General features: G+C 56.8%; 1 protein-coding gene across 5 annotated transcripts in view; it reads left to right on the top strand.

Moving 5' to 3' along the window:
- KCNAB2 (potassium voltage-gated channel subfamily A regulatory beta subunit 2) overlaps positions 1-20,011 on the top strand; it is a 97,573-nt gene that overhangs the window by 39,020 nt on the left and 38,542 nt on the right. For 3 of the 5 annotated variants that reach the window (XM_027110382.1, XM_027110381.1, XM_027110383.1), the window contains exons 2-3: positions 2,354-2,482; positions 3,683-3,724. In XM_027110382.1, coding sequence (XP_026966183.1) covers positions 2,406-2,482; positions 3,683-3,724 — 119 coding nt within the window. In that variant the 5' untranslated portion in view covers positions 2,354-2,405. Of the gene's footprint in view, positions 1-2,353; positions 2,483-3,682; positions 3,725-12,646; positions 12,891-20,011 lie in introns of those variants that run through there. The other 2 variants (XM_027110385.1, XM_027110384.1) reach the window with 2 other exon arrangements.

Below are 20,011 nucleotides of genomic sequence, written 5' to 3'. Positions count from 1 at the left end.
TGTTAGACCTTCGCGGTCTCCTAGGAGTTTCGACTCGCCCAGGAAACAACAAGAGTCGGAAGCCGATGCAAAACGCAAGAGGTTTATTGAAGGCCGGTGCACCGGGGTTCCTTGGTCCTCACGCAGGAGGTCGAAGAAGGAACCCTTTTGGGCGCGAATATGTCAGTTTTATAGGTTCCCACTTCCCCGTATGTAAATTATAGATTTGGTTGTGTTCTCCTGCTGATTGGTCCCGGCTTAGGCTCGGACCAGAGAGGGAACTTGTCCCTAGCTGCCTGATTGGTCTTTGACAGACACCTTTTTTACATTTTGTTATCTCCCTCCTTCTCGGAAGGGGGCCGGACATCCTGGAAATTTACCCATTGTCTAAGAAGCCCCTACTGTCTGGAGAGTTCTTAATCATTAGCTGGAACAATGTCCCTCGAGTCCCACACTCCAAGAGTGGAGTCTCTGTTTCCCCCAGTCCTTTTGAAGTCCTGCAGTCACATCCCGCTAGCCTTCAAAGTCTGATTCTCTAGGAGTTCCTCCTCCGTTGCCGGACCCCCAGGTCGGGAAGCCTGACATGGGGCTCAGAACCTTCACTCCAGTGGGTGGACTTCTGTGGTATAAGTGTTCTCCAGTTTGTGAGTCACCCACCCAGCGGTTATGGGATTTGACTTTATCGTGATTGCACCCCTCCTACCGTCTCATTGTGGTTTCTCCTTTGTCTTTGGATGTGGGGCATCTTTTGGTGAGTTCCAGTGTCTTCCTGTTGATGATTGTTCAGCAGTGAGTTGTGATTCGGTGCTCTTGCAAGAGGGAGTGAGCACACGTCCTTCTCCTCCACCATCTTTCCTTCCATCTGGAGAAGTCGTTTTTGGGGGGGGTGGTGGTTGGCCGCACCACGTGGCATGCAGGATCTTAGTTCTCTGACCAGGGATCGAACCTGTGCCCCTGCAGTGGAAGTGCGGAGTCTTAACCACTGGACCGCCAGGGAAGTCCCAAGATAGAGGAAGTAGTAATTGATTGTGTGCAGATGGTTCTGCCGCATAAAGAAGGAAGGACTGGTGGGCGAGAGTCCTGTTGCAGGACGCCCTTGAATGGGGGCGAGGCAGAGGGTGTGGGTGCCGTGGGCGTGGCCAGGAGGGAAGCAGAATGTTCCTTGTGCTGATGCTGGGGGATGGGTCTGATGCTAGTGAAATAGGAAGCATCAGGTCGAGAGCTATGGGTAACACGGGAAAGGAAGTGTTCATGATTTCAGGAGAGAGGTGCTGGGTCGTGTCATCTTGGAGAGTGGGGGAGAGAATGGCCTAGAACAGGGGTTGGCCGACTTTTCCTTTAAAGGACAGGTAGTAAATATTTTAGGCTTTGCAGGCCAGATGGTCTCCATTGCAATGACCCACCCCATCATGGTAGCACGAGTGGGCAATTCATAAACAAATGGGCGTGGAGGTAAAACCTCCAATAAAACCTTATGTACAGAAAATTCTGGCCGCTGGCAGTAGTTTGCCGACTTCTAGTCCCGGAGCTCGGCTTTAGGCCAAGGGTCCTCCAAGTGTGTTCCCTGGACAAGCAACATGGGCGTCACCGGGGGACTCAGGCAGATTAAGTCTGTGATTCGGAATTCTGGACATTAAGCATCCCTACGTGCCCGAGCTGGGGGTTGAGGTGTCACCACACAGCAGCTGGGCCCAGGGAAAGCCAGAGACGAGGGCGAGGGGTGGGGGTGGGCCGCACCCCCAGGAAAGGGCACGTGCATCCCGGCCTGCCCTTGGCTGCCTGTTGCCCATCCCGTTAGCCTGTGTGAGGACATCACGCACCCTGCCTTCCCCGGGGCCTCTGGACCAGCATCTGGACTGGCCTTGGGGACAGCTCTGCTCCTAGCGCACAAGGCCTGGCACTCCACGCACCCTCCCCTCTGTGGTCCTGGTTTCCCGTCTGTGTCCCTCACTTGCCCGGGGGGTGCCTCAGGGCAGGAGTCAGGGGTCAGGGAGGTGAGGCATCCAGGATGACCCTGGGTGACCATGGTACCACTTCCTGGCCTGGGGAAGACAGCCCAGGTTCCCAAGTCCACAGACTCCCTCTGCAACCACCATTTCTGCATAGTTTGGGCCACGAGAAAGTGCTCCCAGAACCTCAGAAAAGCAGTCAGGGAGGGGCGGAGTGGGGGCTTGGAAAGAGGGGGTAGAAATCCTTCCCAGTCACGGACCCGACCCTCAGCCTCACCCGGACCCCCGTGGGCCTGTCTGTCTGTCTGTCTGATGAGGGACGTGCAGATGCTCAAGGAACCAGGCCTTCGGGATCACAGAGCATCCTGGCCACACTGATTGGTCTTTTTTTAACCGCCTCCCCTCCTTCTTTGCTCTCCCTCCAGGATCTTCCCTCCTTGAAGAAGGGAGTGGGTCGGGACGAGTGAGGCCAGCTCCATGTATCCGGAATCGACCACGGGGTCCCCAGCTCGGCTTTCCCTGCGACAGACCGGCTCCCCGGGCATGATCTACAGGTGACGCCCCCGTGCCACCCCACCAGGCCCTCCCAGGGTCAGTGCTGCCTCTGAGGAGGTCCGCAGGCCAGTCTCCTCCCCTTGTGAGCCCACAGGGCTGTCAGGTGCACGCAGCCAGCATTTGCTCCAAGGAAAGGAGGCTTTTAAGACCAAAATGGGAAAGAAAAAGACCAAGGTTTTCCAGGTGGGATGGAGCCCGGATTAGACCCCTGCCTTGTCCCTGACTCTTCTGAAATATTCCGTGGGAGGTAACAGAGGCCCTTCCCGGTTTCCATCTCTCTCATCTCACACACACTGCAGGTCCTGGGGCCCCTGTGGTCCCACCAGCTCCCCTGACACCCTGAGCAAGGCTCCAAGCCTTACAGGCCTGAGTGGAGCCCGCGGAGGGTGGGGGCAGCCGGGTGCTCGCCGGGCCCCCTTGACCTATTTGTGGAGCCCGCTTCCAGATCCAGCCCTGGGTCTTTCTGTTTGGAAAATAGCCCAGGTTGAACCACAGGGAGGGCATGGGGAAGGCGCGGGGTGGGAGCCGCTGGCATCATTGTCACGGAGGACTGGGCACAAGTGGAACCCTGGGGCCCGCCAGTCCTTGAGCCACTGGACCTTCAGATAACTGTGAGGGCCTGAGCCGCAGCGCGCGTCCGTGGAAACCACAGGGAATGGGGGCGTCTCTCCTGCATCCAGGTCCTACAAAGAACCCCATGGTCACGTGCAGACTTCCCAGCGTGTTGGGTGATGGGCATTCCTGGGTTTGAAGGTTTTCAACCATTGGTCTGAAAAAGCATGTTTCATGAAAACCCAAACAGAGGGACTTCCCTGGCGGTCCAGTGGTTAAGACTCTGCCCTTCCACTGCAGGGGGTGCGGGTTCAATCCCTGGCGGGGGAGCTAAGATGCCACATGCCTGCGCGCGCGCGTGCCAGGTGGCCAGAAAAAAAAGAAACCCAAACCGAGGCCAGGCACAGAGGAGCCCGGCACCCAAACAAACGGGCCTCCACCTCCCTGTGCCACTGGGTGGCGCTGTCACCGAGACTTGGTACCCAGGCACATCCTCCGACAGCCCCGCGAGGGCGGGGTGGGGCTGGGGCTGCCGGGCGTCAGAGATGCTTCCCGGGCTGGCACCTCCTTGTGCGTGGTTGATGCCAACTGTGGCTTCTCTCTCTTCTCTCCCTGTTTCCTTCTCTCTCCTCCATTGCTGTCCGCAGTACTCGGTATGGGAGCCCCAAAAGACAGCTCCAGTTTTACAGGTAACGAGCCCTCCGTTTTCCCTACAACCGGCAAGCAGGGCAGCGGGTGGGAGAGCCGTGCCGTCCAGGCCGGGTGTGCTGGTGATTTCTGGGGCATGAAAACTCCCCCGTAAGATCCAGGCTCTGGTCGGTGCCACGACACGGCATAGTGATGAAAGACGTGAAGTCGGGCTCGTTGTGTGGGCTCATCATCTGGAATTTGCTTTGATTTGAGCTGAGCTCGCGCCAGATCGCCTTTCAAAGCTCACCCCCCAGACAGCAGATCGAGTGCTTTCCTGTCATCCCAACTTTGTGCTTCTTAGATGATCAGAGTGAGAAACGATGCACCCGGCCCAGTGTTCTCCGCTTTTCCCTGAACTTGAGCTGATCTGTAGCCTACGGAGCCCTCTGGGGTGTGCGGCTGCGATAGGACCCAGGCCAGGGTCGGGACGGATGCGCTGGCGTCTTTCTGATGCATTTCCTGTTGGAAATCAACACAGTGTGTCCACTGGGGGAGAGTCTGTCACCAGAGGGACACGGCGCCCAGAGGTCCAGCCCGAGGCACGTCCATCAGCAAAAGCCCCCCAGGCGGGTCCCTTCCTCCCTCTGTGCAGCCTCTTCCTAACCTGTAGGGGTAGGGCGTGCACCACAGACACGCATGCTCTTGAAAATCTCTAACTCTGGGAATTTACGTTGATGTTTTCCTCCATCAAGAACACGCCAGGCTTACGGAACCCTCGGGGCAGCTCGGCCAGCTTTGGGGCTGGACACTCGGAATGGCTCATGGGGGCAGGGCCCTGGTGTCTGTTGTGCGTCTCGGCCTCCAGGCCTGGGAGGTCTCTCTGTCCAGAACTGGGCCCCCGGCATGTGCACCCGCAGCGGTGACAGAGCTGTGGGACCGTTATCGCCGATGTACCAGGGACCTCGCTCGGGCGGTGGGTGCTGGGGTCGGTGCTGGATTTCCATGTGGCTTTTTCCTTCCCACAGCCTTGGCACCTCCGAACATGACCGTAGGCCTGGGTCCTCAGGCTACTTTTGCTACTGCTTCAGTGCCTCCCATGAGGTCTCACCCCTTACCAAGAGCTCTAAGGGGCGAGCGAATCTTTGATTCTACTGGAATTTTTGCTAGATAAGGTCTTGCTTGAAATAGTTAGGTCTGAGCTTGCAAATGCTTACTGAATGAAGTGTTTATCATCATATACGTATGTATGTGTGTACGTATGCATATATGTGTGTGTATGTGTGTATGCATATATGTATGTGTGTGTGTGTGTGTATGACATAATATGCCGAATGAATGCATGCCATCCGTCCACAAGGATTCAAACTGAATCCTTGAAACCAAACATGCACTTGAGCCGCATCCTCAGAGGTCCTGGGCCTGCCTCACTCCTGGAAGGAAAGGAGTGAGCTGAGACGTGCAGGCAGAAGAATCCCCGGAACAGGCCAGCCGGCTGAAAGCGCTGGTCCCGTAAGAGGTGCCAAGTAAGTCGCGTCAAAGTGAACGTGTGCTCCACGCCCCTTGCTGCCCCCTGGACCCCGTGGATCCACCCTGTGGTCTACGCTCTGCGACCCCCCTGGCTGAGCGTCCGGTCCCCATGAGGTCTTCTTGCCCCGTGGACAGGCCCTGCTGGAGAACTGAATCTCCAGGTCTGAAGACCACCCACCCCCAGCCTCTCAGCTCCACGTTCAATGCCACAGGCTCTGGCTGTCCTGCCTTTTGGGGCTCCAGCGTGGTTACTTCCCACAGACACTCGGCATCTTTTGTGGGGCCTCTGGTGATGACCTCTAAGGGGGTGGGGTCTGTGTTCAGCAAACTGGGTGCCACTCCCAGTGGGGGGTCCTCGTCACCCAGGTACTGGCACGGCTGTTGGATGGTTATTTAAGTCAGCCAGCAGGGTGGCACCCCCTCCTCCAACAGGGCAAAGGTGTCCAGGGCCCTGCCCTCGAGCAGCTCACAGACGGGTAAGGGAGGGAAGACCCTGTACCTGTCAGCTTTTACACAGTGGGCCGCATAACAAACTACCCCAAGTCTCAGGGGCAGCAACAATAAGCATTGATTCCTTGCTCATATGTCTGTGGGTTGACTGGAGTCAGTTCGTCTAGGCTGGGCTTAGCTGAGTTGGTGTCTGAGCTGCAGGCTGGACACCGGTGTTCACCATCTTTCCGTCCTTCCTAACCAGGGGCCATCCCAGGCCTCTTCTCACGGCACAAGTGCCAGAGAAAACAGCAGAAACACAACTGTCTCTGAAGGCCGACGGTTAGAATTGGTACAGTCACTTCTGCTCATTCTTTTGGCCAAAGCATTCTCATGACCAAGCCCAATGTCAAGGGGAAAATATACTCCCCCCCCCGACCCATGGGAGGATTCATGGTCACGTGATGCAGAGGGGGGGGGAAAGGATCGGCCACGGTAGTGCCATCTACTCCGAACCCAAATCATTCTAACAGTATCTAGAGGCAAAGTGGGTCATGGGGGGCTTCCCTGGTGGCACAGTGGTTAAAAATCCGCCTGCCAATGCAGGGGACACGGGTTCAAGCCCTCGTCCAGGAAGATCACACATGCCGTGGAGCGATGAAGCCTGTGCACCACAACTACTGAACCTGTGCTCTAGAGCCCACGAGCCACAACTACTGACCCCACGTGCCACAACTACTGAAGCCCGCACGCCTAGAGCCCATGCTGTGCGACAAGAGAAGCCACGACAATGAGAAGCCCGCACACCGCAACGAAGAGTAGCCCCCGCTCTCCGAAACTAGAGAAAGCCTGTGCGCAACAACGGAGACCCAATACAGCCAAAAATAAAATAAATTTAAAAAAAAAATAGTGGGTCATGGGAGAGTCCAGAGAGTTGGTGGCGTTCCGAGGAGGGAGGGGTCACAGCCAGCTGAGAGTCAGGGAAGGCTTCATAGAGCCTTTGGACTGGACCTTGAAGACTGGACAGAATTCAACAGAACCAGGAAGAACATTCCAGTAGATGCGACAGCCTGAGCACAGCTCGGAGAGGCGCCCTGAGGACAGGAAGTAGCGGTCACACCATCTGGGCCATCAGGGACAGGACAGGCTGGAGAGTAAACAGAGGCCAGACTGTAGAGGCAGCTGGGAGTCTGAGGAGAGAGGGCCAGGAATGCCAAACAGAGGAGCCTGGACTGCATTCAGTGGGCACTGGGGAGCCATCGAAGGTGTTAGAGCAGGGCAGGGGGCAGGGCTCTGCTGCAGGAAGGAAGCCGGGTAGCAGGAAGTGAGACGGGGGATGGAGAGGCTGGACGAGGAGGCAGGAGAGATGGAGAAGGGCTGAACCACAGGAGGCACAGGAAGAGAGAGTGAAGGGTACCAGGAGCCACGTCCACGGGGCTTGGTGTCTGAGGTGCAGGCGCTGAGAGGGACAACGTGATGAGAGGAGAACGGTGCCCCGGGGGAAGGAGATGGGCCTCCTTCCAAGCACGTCAGGCTGATGACCGCCACCCAGCAATGAGGCACTACGGCCACTTCCAGCCAGTGGGTGACACGTGACATGGAACCTGACAGTGGGCTTCAGGCTTTAAGAAAAACCATCCCAGGGAATTCCCTGGTGGTCCAGTGGTTAGGACTTTGTGCTTCCACTTCAGGAGGCATAGGTTCGATCCCTGCTCGGGGAACTAAGACCCTGCAAGGTGTGTGGTGCAGCCAAAATAAATAATTTTTTTTACAAAGAAAAGAAAAGCCATCCCAAGTCCCTCACGAAGGCCTTTCCAGATCATCACCCACCGCCAGTCACCTCCGGTTCCATGCCCTTCCCCGCCTCCCATTTCTTTCTACTCCAGATCTGGTGAAGTGATCCCCCCACCCCTTGTAGCCATCCCCGTTAGCGGGTTTGTCATGGGGTAATCAGCTCAGAATCCCACAGGCACCAGCACGATTTCTCAGCTAGAGGATAGTGTCACGCTGAGACTTTGGGGGGATCCTAGTATGACACGAAGGGCCCCTGCGGTCATGAACCCGGAACGGGGGCTCAGCATAACGTCACCCCAGGGCTCAGCCTCAAAGCGTTTTCCAAACCTCAGGTCAGGGCTGTGAGGAAGGGTCTCCATGCCCCCGCCTGGAGAGAGAAGCAGTGTGGTGACCACATAGCAAACTGCAGGAAGCTTCCAGCCATTTATAGGTCCTGGCGGTGTAGGACGCACAATCTGGGGCACGTCCCGGTGGAAGGGAGCGGGGGCGTCCGTCTGCGTGTGCTGAGGGTGCGTCTTGCCAGACCTCAACCCCTTCACTGTGGGCGGTGGTCACGTGCTGTGGGGCCCCGGGCTCCCCTGCTTGCAGACGGTTAAGAACAAGGTGGGACGGCAGCCGCAAGCCTGGGTCCCGCGTCCTCAAATACCGGAAAGCACAGCTTGCGCCTCTCCACCTGCGGTTCCCAGGGTCAGGTCTCGAGGCGGGGGGTGTGCGCCCGAGGGGGTGGCAGGACCCCAGCCGGCGCCCCCTCCCAGCCAGCACGCAGGAGGCTGCCTTGCCCGGCTGTACCGCGGAACCGCACTTCCCAGGCTTTTAGGGGAAGAGGCACGCTCGTGAATAATTCAGCCTCTTTCACTGAGATGCAGATGCCCTAATAGGACTAATGGACTCGCTGCCTCCAAACCCGATCCTTGTGGGACTTATTCACCAATTGCTTCTGACGTTCTGCAGTGACACTCCCTAATGAAAGAGCTGCTGCACCAGCTCCTTAAACGTCTTGTGAACCCTAATAAACTAGACTGTGTCCCTTTTAACCAGCAGACGCCAGCGAGGCAGGTGAGTGGACCCTTCACCCCTTCAGCCCCAGGAGGCAAGTGGCAGCTACCTTCTTGGGGGGGATGCTGCTGGGGAACAAGCATCCCGGGAACAGAAATGACAGGGACAGCTTTCGGGGATGCGTTTGGCTGATCAGAAATTAGACCCTCTATGTGTTTTCAAAGCGGAAAACCTCAAAAAAAAAAAAAAAAAAAGCCACAGCCCTAGGTAACCATGGGAGGGAGGAGGGTGGGCGTTCTGCTGCTTGAACCTGCTCGCTTCCCAGTCCCGCTGCTCTCCCGCCCAGGGAGACCTGGGCTGCAGCTGGTACCCTGTCGGGTCCCCCACTAAGATCCAGCATTTTCAAGTTGCCCCCCTCCTGCCGGCAGCAGGAGGCTGGGTGCTGTCTGAAAGGTCTGTTTCGAAACACAGGCCTGAGAGAGCCGGGGGCTGCTTCTTTGGGCCTTGGTTTGCTGATGCTTCGCGAGCAAAAATAATTTTGTTTTTGCCCTGACGCGATGCTGTGCATTTTCCAGCTGCGCTCCGGGATGATTTCGAGCCGCTGCCCTCCATGCTCCCGCTTTAGGAACTTAGGCCGGTTTCTCCGGTGTCGAGACACGTGTCGCCGTTTCAAAGAGACTTTCCGGATTCCTTCCGGATCCCATGTCTCGTGCTTTGGTGGCTTTCAGTAAACAGACCTCAGTTCAGGCACTCCAGGTGGAAGGCTCTTCAGCAAGGTCGCGATTCCCGTGGACTTAATGAGGTTAATGTCTCTTTCCATTTTTCCGTGTCACGCGGTTCATTCCCGTGAATTCCCCAGACCCCCGTCCACAGGAATAGATTTGCAAAAGGCAGGCCCCAGCACAGGGGGGGACCCTGTAGGCTCTGTAATTAGTGATGGCTATTAAAGAGGGCTGATTTTTCCTGAGATGGGGGGGCAGGATGGCAAAGAGAAGCGAGCGGTCGGGGTCGCTGGGAAGCCAGGTGGCCAAGGCAGGAGCCCCAACAAGGGGAGTCTTCGAGGATCCCCTCACCCAGGGACCCAGCCCTGCTCGCCTGCAGAGGAAGCCGGCTTATTACGCTGTCCTCTCCCGCTGGACAGCATTGGTGACGGTCCGAGTCCCTCTGTGTCCTTCCTCCCTCACTCTCGAGGACCTTAGGAGGACGAGCGCCTCCCAGCCCCTTCCTCGCTGTGCTCGGCCCTCCGGTCACAGACCCCCTTGTGGGCGTCAGGTCCTCACCCTCCACCCTAGGTCAGGGGCCACTGTGCTCGCCCACGGCCCACCCCTCCTCCCACGAGTCCCTTGGCCCAAGCCTGCCCTGCGCCACCAGGACCCTCACATCCAGCAGGAGGCTCTGGGCTCCCTCCATGCGGCTGGTGGCCCTGCCCCACCCAGGGGCCCCTCCCAAGGCCGCTATAACTCGAGATGAGGAGAGAGCCCAGGCAGGAGCGACCCCAGCCCCACAGAGAGGCGCCCTCCAAGTCCTGACCGCACCCACTTCACCCATCTCATTAGGGATGTGTGTCTGCGCCAGAGCAGGAGCGATGGCTAACGTCCACATTTCACCCTACACGGCTCCCTCGGATCACTCAGGCCCATGTTCACATGCAACCTCTGGAGAGGCCCCCGCCTGCCCACCCATGTCCCCTCCACCCCATTCTGTGTATTTTGTCCTCATGCCACGTATCGTAACTGGTGCCAGGGTCCACACCTCGTGGTTGGTAGCCACCTCCCACACTTGGCATGCTCCCACGGTGAGGCCAGCCCCTGTCCAGTTTTCCAGGCGGGTCCCGTGCAGCCCGAGGCAGCCTGCACAATAGGCCTCTGCTCATCCCACTTCACAGACGTGGAGACTGAGGCTCGGAGCAGCCCAGGTGCCTGCCTGGGTCGCACCGAGTGGGTGACACACCCACTGGACAGGGCTGCCTGTGTCCAGAAGCAGGGCACTCAGCCACACTGTCATTGCAGCTCTGGGGCCGGGGCTAGATTTCCAGAGCCAGACCAGACCAGGATTGCTTTTTGCGGGTCATGTCTTGAAAGCTCTAATGGCTATTGATCTCAGCCTGGCTGGGCCTGGCTGGGAACCGTCACGTCTGAGGTGGGTCCTGCTCTTCGGGAAGCACCCCTGTAACTGCTGCTTGCCCAGCTGTTCTCTCTGAACAAGGACCCCCAGGGAAGCCAGGACTGGCCTACTTCTGCCCCACACAGGCCACACAGACGCCTTTGAAGCATCTGCCTGACGGGTAGTGGGCAGTGTGCACTTGGAGGGGAGGAGGGAGGGAGGGAGTAGGCGTTGCTACCTGTGGGCATCCATGGTGCCACGTCCAAGGTCAAACCCACCCACCGCCACCGAGCCTGGGCCCCCTCTGCTGCCCCAGAATGATTCTCCTGGAAGGTGGGTATTTTCGTGTCCTGCAAAAGCATCCCTCAGAGACCTTAGTCCAAACCCTTGGGGGATGCTAGAGGTTCTGGGCCCCCCTGAGGGTCTGAGATATGGTGATGCAAGTCCTGGCCCAGGAGAAGGCAGCCTGCAGAAAGCCTTGGCCTGAGTCAGGGGGCCAGCCCAGCCCCTCCAGGTGCTGGCGGCACGGCCAGTGAAACACCCAGTTACTACTTCAGTAGCTGAGGGTGCAGCAGTGAAAGTAGATGGAAAAGTCCCCGCCCTCCTGGACCTGACCTTCAGGGGGTCAGATGCACCAAACAAGATGACTAGAGAGGACAGAAGCAGGTTGTCAGGTGATGATACCTGCCGTGGAGAAAGGAGGATATGAACTGGGAATGGAGAGCTCACCTGAGGAAGGACCAGCCCAGGTGACCCCAACGCCCTCTCCGCCCTAGGGACTCTGCAGCTGCCTCAGCCCCCAGGGCAGCCTGCCCAGCCCTTCCCAGGGATAATGGAACTTGTTTTCCCTTAGGGCAGAGGTGGGGACAATGCTGGTTCCTCCAGTTCTCGGGCTGGGCTCCAGGGTCCAGCTGACCCCAGCTGAAAAGACGCATCTCACCTCGGTGACGGTGACAATTCTGGGGACATGGTGCAGGCATCTGGGCCGGGGCAGAGGCCCTTGGTCAGCTGTGCGGGGCGGGGGGCGGGGGAGCCCCTGGATTGTAGAACAGCCCTGCCCCCTGCGGCCGTGTCCATGTTGCCCAGTCAAAGCCACTGCAGGATGTGGACGCACAGCTGTGATGCCGGCCCTTCACTGAGCTACTCACGTGTGTGCGTGAATTGACACAAGGGCAGCATTCTGTGCACACGCGTGTTCCCCTCTCCTTTCCTTTCTTGATGCTGTCTCCTGGGACTCATTGCCTATCAGTCCACGTGGAGACGCCTCACGTGGCTGCATAAATTTCCATTCTGTGGATGAGCCGTCATTTACATAACCCATTTCCTATTGATGGACATTTACGTTTTTAGTTTCCAAGTGTAATCATCCTTTCAGATGATGATTTAGCAATGGTTCTTAACATTTAAGCTTTGCAATTTCCAAACCTGTTCCCTCCGCCGCTTCACTCCCTCCTTAAATGCATCCGCTCAGTATTTCTATTGCAAAAACTCGTGGATTGTGACACAATTGCTTTGAGCATGGAGCCCAAAGAACTGTGCCGGTGCAATGGCGCTTTCTATAAGCAGAGAATGCACATGTGGATAACATTTCCCTTTACCAGGCTGTGAACCAACAAATAGGGCCTTCCTGGGGGAGCGATGTCCCCTGGCAAAATCACACTGGAGTTTGCTTCAGCGACAGGTGTGCTTATGCTGCTTCCCCGGACGGCCCTGTAATTGGTTTTACCCTGGGAACCCCTCCAGGGGGTGCCGTGAAGTCCTCCACTCTGGGGGCCGGGCTCTCTGCATGCTCCTGCCCCCTTCGCATTTGGAGCATTTTTTGGGGGGATCTCCCACCTGGAATGCAGCTTCGCCTGTGCTTGCCTCATGGGTGCAGGGGCAGAGGGGGTGGCTCAGCCAGAGTTCCCGGCCAGTGCAGCTTTGAGGACCAAGAATCTCAAGCCAAGAGGTGTTTACATTCCGGGGCCGGGCCCTGTCCCCAGGCGCCAAGAGCCCTTGGTGGCCACTGTATCTGGAGGACGTGTCCCTGCTGCAGCCCCTGCCCCAGCCCCAGGGCCAGCGTCCAGCCTGGGCACCGGGGACGGCGGGATGCTCTCTAACCCATCACCACTCGGCGTTTCCCATCCGGACAGCGGCAGCTCCTGGGCCGGGTGGGACCATGTTGTCCATGACGTACAGCGAGAGCCTGAGGAGTGTGGTCGGCAGGTGTCACTCAGACTGGGCCCTGCACCCCGTCCGCCAGGCCAGCACGCTGGAGCTGCAGCAGCTGCGGGAAGTGCGGGCAGCAGCCCAGGCCAGGAACATGGAGAGCTTCCTGCGCATGCACGGCCTCTCCCTGGACAGCTGCACCGCCCGGTGCACCGGCATGAAGTACCGGTAAGGGCTGGGCTGGGCGGGGACAGGAGGAGGTCCCCTGGCCGAGGAGGGGGCCGAGGCAGGGGCTGCGAGAGGGATGCAGCCCAGGAAACGGGGTAATGGCGTCACTGTCAACTGGGGCAAACTCCTTGGGGTTTTAGAATGCTGACCGTGGGACTTCCCTGGCGGTCCAGAGGTTAAGACTCCACGCTTCCACTGCAGGGGGCACGGGTTCCATCCCGGTTCGGGGAACTAAGATCCCACGTGCTGTGTGGCACAGCCAAAAATAAAAGAATGGGGCTTCCCTGGTGGCGCAGTGGTTGGGAGTCCACCTGCCGATGCAGGGGACACGGGTTCGTGCTCCGGTCTGGGAAGATCCCACAGGCCACGGAGCGGCTGGGCCCGTGAGCCATGGCCGCTGAGCCTGCGCGTCCGGAGCCTGTGCTCCGCAACGGGAGAGGCCACAACAGTGAGAGGCCCGCGTACCGCAAAAAAAAAAAAAAGGAAAGAAAAGAACGCCGACCGCATAGGAACGTATAAAAGAGGAAAATGAGAGTCTGCATAGTCCTTTCCTCCAGAGATAAGCTCTGCTGCGTTTGGTGTATCCTCCATGGGAAAAGAGTATGGTTTCTTGAAAAAACTTTGCCGCAGGAGTAAACATACTATGTCATTTGTCTTCTTGCCGTGTCATTGGGACACATTAATTATCAGGGGTTGACGAAACACAAATTAGGGGAAATCCCTCAATTCATCGTCTCTACCAACAAATCCATCCCAGCACCAGAAACCCGTGCGAGGTCCTGGGGGCCAAGATATGCTTAAATCGGGCTGTCCTCATGCGAAGTGGCCTCTGAATTGGTTGCTGCAACTACGCTTGTAACTGTGACCAGCAAAGGCTGTGGAGTAGGTGTCCCTGTGTTCTCGGATGCGGGCCTGGAGGGTTTCTTCTGAACCTCAGAAAGACATTCTGTTTAGCTCGCTTGTCCCTGAAATCAGCATCTGGGACAGTGCTCCGACCTGCCCACTTTCTCCTCTGAAAGCCTCAGAAAGTGGCCAGAGGAGCCCCAGCGCTGGCGTTTGAGTTGATAAGTTACATATACGAGGCTTTCTTCCTGTGCCTCCCAGGGACAAGTCCTGGCCAGAGCCAGTTGGCCAGAAGGGACCCCACCCACCCACCTAGTCTATGGACTGTTGCCAGATTTAGCAAATAAAAATATAGAACGCCCAGTTAAATTTGAATTTCAAATAAACAACCAGTTTATGCCATCATCGGGACGTAATAGCAGAAGTTATTCGTTGTTTATCTCAAGTCCAGATTTAAGTGGGTGTCCTATATCTGATTTGGTTTCCATCTAATGCAGGCCCCAGGGGTTATCTGACTGTTCTCTGGAGAGAAGAACAGAGACCAGCCCTGTTGCCGCAACATTTTCTCCTGTGGACAGGTGTTTGGATCTTCAGCATGAGGTTGTCGTTTAAAGATATAAAGCACTTCTGCCCTGAGTCCATTAGATGGCAGGATTCTTAAGGCTTTGCATTATAAATCCAGTTGTAAAGGAAGGACAAAGGGTCAGCTAGTTTGGCCTCGAGGATCTCCTGATTCTGACGGAAATTTCTCAAGAAGGAGATGAGGGTCTGCATTTTTTCTTTTTCTCTCTTCTTTTTTTTTTAAGATTTTTTTGATGTGGACCGTTTTTTAAAGTCTTTATTGAATTTGTTACGGTATCGCTTCTGATTTATGTTTTGATTTTTTTGCCCTTGAGGCGTGTGGGATCTGAGCTCCCCGACCAGGGACCAAACCTGCACCCCCTGCACTGGAAGGCGGATTCTTAACCACTGGACCACCAGGGAAGTCCCTGCATTTTTTCTTTTTTTGGCAAGTCATTGATACTTTTCATTAATTCAGCAAATGTTTACTCAAGATCTATCTACTTGGCTCCAGGCAACAGGCTTGCCAGATGCTGCAGGAACAGGACAGACAAGGTCCCTCCCCACCCCATTGGACATTACATCCTGCTGGGGGATGGCAGAGAAAAAGCAAGTAAATGCCTAAGAGAGTCAGGGAGGCCAGGGGCAGCTGAGACCCCAGCCATCTGAAAGGAGGACCAGTTGAAGACATGGAGAAGAACTTTCCAGTCCAAGGGGGACAGGGGCACATGTGAGGAGAAAAGGCCCAGGGCCAGAGCGAGGAAGGCAAGTAGAGGTGAGGCGGGGTGGGCAGGGGGGCCAGAGCCCGTCCCCCATCCCAGGGAGACCTCACCTCCCTCGGGTGTGGATACCGTTTGTAATGGAGGGGGCACTGGGGTGAATTTTGTCCCCCCAAATTTCATCTACCCAGAACCGTAGAATGTGAAGCTATTTGGTAATAGGCTCTGTGCAGATGTAATTACTTAAGATGAGCTCACACCGGAATAGGGTGGGCCCCAAATCCAGCGCCTGGTGCCCTAATAAGAAGGCCCAGTGAAGACGCATAGGGAAGAGGCCCTTTGGTGGTGGAGGCAGCAGTGGGAGGGACGCGGCCACAAGCCAAGGAACCACGGCCACCAGAAGCTGGCGGAGGCCAGGATGGATCCTCCCCTGGAGGCTTCAGAGAGAGCGCAGCCCTGCCCACACCCAGATTGCAGCCTTCTGTCCCCCGGAGCTGTGAGAGAGCCAGGTTCTGTTGCTTGAAGCCCCCCCAGTTCGTGGAACTTTGTCATGGCAGCCCCAGGACCCGAACACAGCCGGGGTGTGTGAGTACTGGAACAAATCTCTTATTTGCCTGACACCCCAAGGAAAAGGTCTGCGTCCCATCTGAAACATGCTGGACTAACTGTGGGGCTGAAACACCCTGGGGAAACCTGCTTCCCAAGGAGCAGAGTTGACAAGAAAACCACTTGAGCCTTTAGCATTTGATGGGCCAGATGTCGCCCCCGTAGGGCCCGCCCTTTATCTGGTGGATTTCATCTTGCTGCCTCCAGGGGTTTCGGTTAACTGGGAAGAGGGCCTCGGAAACCACGACCAAGGGTTATTAAAGATCCCAGATAGATGCCGTTCCGCGGTTAATGTTCCCGGCAGCAGCTGGGCTGGGACTCAGCTAAACCTGGTCTTAAATATTAATATAAAAAAGATAAAGCCTCCAGATAAGTGCTGCTCCGTGGAGCAAGGCGACGACGTACCTCGGGCCCAGACACCACATCAGCTGACCTGAGCCTGCAGCTGCGGGAAAAGCTTTCTTGTTGACTTTTCCCATTTTTTTTTTAACTGTCCTCAACTCTTGCTGTTTAAAAAAAAAAAAAAAATGCACTGAATTTTTAAATCTACACAGTCCCTGTGTAAGCTCCCCTTCCCCATGTCCACCTGACTGTAGTGATGGAGGGTCTGGAGATGTGGCCTGAGACAGGGCAGCAGCTGTGGCCACAGGCCGGCCAGAGGCTGTGACCTGGGCCCAGGCAGTGCCAGCTGGACACCGGGCCTGGTTCAGGTGTGTTCCTTGTCTGCTACCCACGGCATCAGGAATGAACCCAAAGTTCCCACCATGTGCGGCCCTTCCTTCCTTCCTTCCTTCCTTCCTTCCATATCTCAAACATGCAAGCTCATTGCATCCTCAGGGTCCTTGCACATTCTATTCCCTCCCCTGGAAGGTGTGTCCTCCAGATTTTCACAAGGCTCCCATCATCACATCTTTGGCCTCAAAGAGACTTTCCGCACCACCCAGTCTAAATAAATGCCCTGTGAGTCATCCTCAAGCCCACTGTCCTGTCTCTCTTACCTTGTTTTTGCCCATCTGCACCCCACTGAGAGCACAGCCTCTGTCTGTTCCCAGCACCTAGAACATTTCGAGCCTCTGTAAGTATTGCCTGGGTGGCGTTATGCGGCCTTGGTCTTAACCCACTTTTCAGAATATTCCCCTGTAAAGTATGTCTCCTTCCTGCTGCTTCCTTGGCAGCAGGACTGGAAGCTGTGTCTGAGACTCTCTGATGCAGCCCGGAGGGCGGGGAGCCCCAGGCAATGAGCCTTGGTCGTGAGCTTCTGGTAGGGTGGGCCGTCCTGCGTGCCTGTGGTTTTTGCCTCTAGATCGTAGCCTCTTACCACGAGCCTCCTACAGGAATCACGGGCAGTATTTGATTCGTGGTCAAGTTCATCGAACAGACTCTCCAGTTGCTCATTTATTCACAGGAGGTCAGTCAGGGAAGACTTCCTGGAAGAGCTGGGAACCCAGGTGTGTCTTAAAGGATGGGTGGGAAAAGGAGGAAGAACAGAGTCCAGAGAGGGACGGTGGGTGGAGCAGTGCAGGCGGCCAAGCGGGGGGCCGGTCCACCTTGAGACAGTCCCATATCAGTGTCCTGGGGCTGCCGTAACACAGTGCAGTGCCCAGAACAACAGCTGTCTATTCTCTCATGGTCCAGAACCCGGAAGTCTAGACCTGGGGTCAGCAGGGTCACACTCTCTGAAGGCTGTAGGGAAACATCCTTCCTTGGCTTTCTTTTTCTTTTTTCTTTTTCCCGGGGGTATAGCTGATTCACAATGCTGTGTTAGTTTCAGGTGTAGCGCAAAGTGACTCAGTTACACATCTACTTATATCCACTCTTTTAGATTCTTTCCCACATAGCTCATTACAGAGTATTGAGTAGAGTTCCCTGTGCTATACAGTAGGTCTTTATTAATTATCTATTTTGTGTATAGCAGTGTATATATATCAATCCCAATCTCCCAATTTATCCCTCCCCCGTCCTTTTCCCCCGGCAGCCATAGGTTTGCTTTCTACATCCGTGTCTCCTTGGCTTTCTTTGCCTGTAGACACATCACTCCAATCTCTGCCTCCATCTTCACGTGACTGTTTTCCCTCTGTGCATCTCTGTCTGTCTCCAGATCTCCATCTCCTTATAAATACAGCAGTCATTGAATTCAGGGTTCACCCCCAATCCAGCAGGAACTCAATCTTCACGTAATAATATCTACAAAGATCCTATTTCCAAACGAGGTCACGTTCACAGGTGCCGGGAGTTAGGACTTGAACATGTCTCTTTGGGGTCACATTTCAACCCACAGCGGGTCCCAAGGGCTGACTCAGCTCCTGAGCCTGCAGGGACATCACTGAGTATCCTGAGGAGAATCCTGGCTCCCCCGCCGGTACCTGTATGAACTTAGACAAGTCACCTGGCCTCTCTGTGTCTCAGCGTCCCCATCTGGAAAGCAGAGACTATAGTTACTTCCTCACAGAAGTGTGCTGAGGACCAAAGGAGATAGTGACGGAACTTAGGGCTCCCGGCTTGGCTCCTGGTGGGAGAGAAACCCCAGTCTTGGAATCTCATGGGCGGAAACAATAGCACCTGGAAAGCAGATGGGAAGGGAGCGGGGAGGGAGGTGGCGAGACGAGCCCGTCACTCGGGACGAGCTGCCGTGCAATGATCCGGGGGACCCTCATGGGCCCCCGTGGAGGGCCGGCCCAGGACCGTGGTGTCAGCCACCCATGGCCTGCATTCGTACTGGGTCTGCTTCTGCTGGCAGTGGCCACCGTGCTGGGGCCCAGCAGTGGTCCCAGGCCTGGACACAGCCACCCATCCCTCTGCGGGTCCTGGGCCTCCCGCCCCAGCTCCCCTGCCTTTACAGGGACATCACAGCCTCTCCCTCCCCTGTGTCGGGCAGGGACGGGAAGGGCTGAGCGATCCTAACACAACTGCTGGTGCGTGGCTTTGTAACCGACGCACAGCACAGCTCAGTGTCTCCCAGGCCCTCCTGGCAGCGGGAATCAGGGGGTCACCTGTTAGCAACGCGGATCCTCAGGCCCCGCCCAGAGATTTGGGGGGTCCGCCCCCAAGAGGCTCCTCTGATTGGGCAAGGACAGGAACCCTGGCTGACTGGCTCTCTGCCGTCCACCTGGAAAGGCGGGGGGGTCAGCACAGCTCAGTCAGACCCGCAGACGGGGCCAGGCAGCGTCCCCACCCTCACCCTTTAATCTGGGGGTCTGAGAGCAGGAGCCTCCGCTGTGAAATGAGGGCAGGCCCAGCGTTAGTCTCCCTCCCTTGACCTCTCTGTGCCTCAGTGTCGTCCAGTGAACGGGAGCATCGCAGGGCCCAGCTGAAGGCTGTGGTGGGAACTTAGTGTGCTGCTCGCCAAGCGCTCGGCACGACGGCTGGGGCGCAGCGGGCACCGTGGAAGTGTTAGCGCTGTGGCTGTCGTCGTCGTCGCTGTTGTTATGCCTCCGAGGTGCTTCTAAGGATGAAAAGAGAAAAGGTGCAGGAAGCGCTTACTCTGGCCTGGGTGCAGCCACTTAGTACAGGGCAGCAGCTAAGAAGCAAGAGGGGCCAATTCACGGCTGACCCGCCTTCCTGCCTTTTAGGGCGGGTAACGCTGGGCGTGACTGGGGCGTGAGCTCCCAAACGAAGCACAGCCACAGCACTGAGCCCCCAAGGGGGCTTCCGCTCTCATGTACCAGAGGACACCTCCTCCAGGAAGGCCACCGGTCTGCCACCCTTTGCTCTCAGAAACCTCAGGGGCCAAGGACGTCCCATCCCACTGCTCCGTCAGGGTGGCCCCCAACTCTTCAGCAGCTGCCCCCGCCTTGGGCAGGAAGTCACTGTTGAGTACAAATCAGGACACAGGACAGTTGGGGCAGCCTTACTGATACAGGGGAGGCACCCAGGCCTCTGCAGGGCACAGCCGAGGCTCGTCCTCATTCCTGAGTTGCTGCTGCGGTCCATGCTTTGAAAAGCCATCTTTAGGGAATTCCGTGGTGGTCCAGTGGTTAGGACTCCCCACTTTCACTGCTGAGGGCCCGCCTGGTCCAATCGAGGGGCACGGCCCCCCCAGAATTTAAAAGCCATCTCTAAAACTTCTACTCCAGGCCTTGAGGCTTCCACGGGCCTCATTCTGTGCAGGGAGGGTCCTGTCCCCTCCTACTGTGAACCTGTCACTGTCTTGGGGGAAGGATCTGGCCAGGCCCCAGCTTGGTTATCTCCCCATCCCTCACTGGGACAGGTGGGGGGTGGATAGCAGGCACCACACAGGAAGCTTCTGTCCCGAGAAGCTCTCTTTGGCGGCAGTCTGTGGGCACGGCAGAGCTTTTCACTGGGGCGGCTGCCCCTCTGATGAACCACAGCAGGAACCAGCTGCTTTGTTTTAACAAGAGCGGGTACTGGAGAGGCAGAAAAAAACCCAGAATC

Source organism: Aethalodelphis obliquidens, unplaced genomic scaffold, assembly GCF_003676395.1.
Source record: "Aethalodelphis obliquidens isolate GAN/ISIS:26980383/991018 unplaced genomic scaffold, ASM367639v1 scaffold9, whole genome shotgun sequence".
In the NCBI taxonomy this organism is placed as follows: Eukaryota; Metazoa; Chordata; class Mammalia; order Artiodactyla; family Delphinidae; genus Aethalodelphis; species Aethalodelphis obliquidens.
The sequence above is the reverse complement of the archived record's forward strand: the minus strand, read 5'-3'. Positions and strand labels throughout refer to the sequence as shown.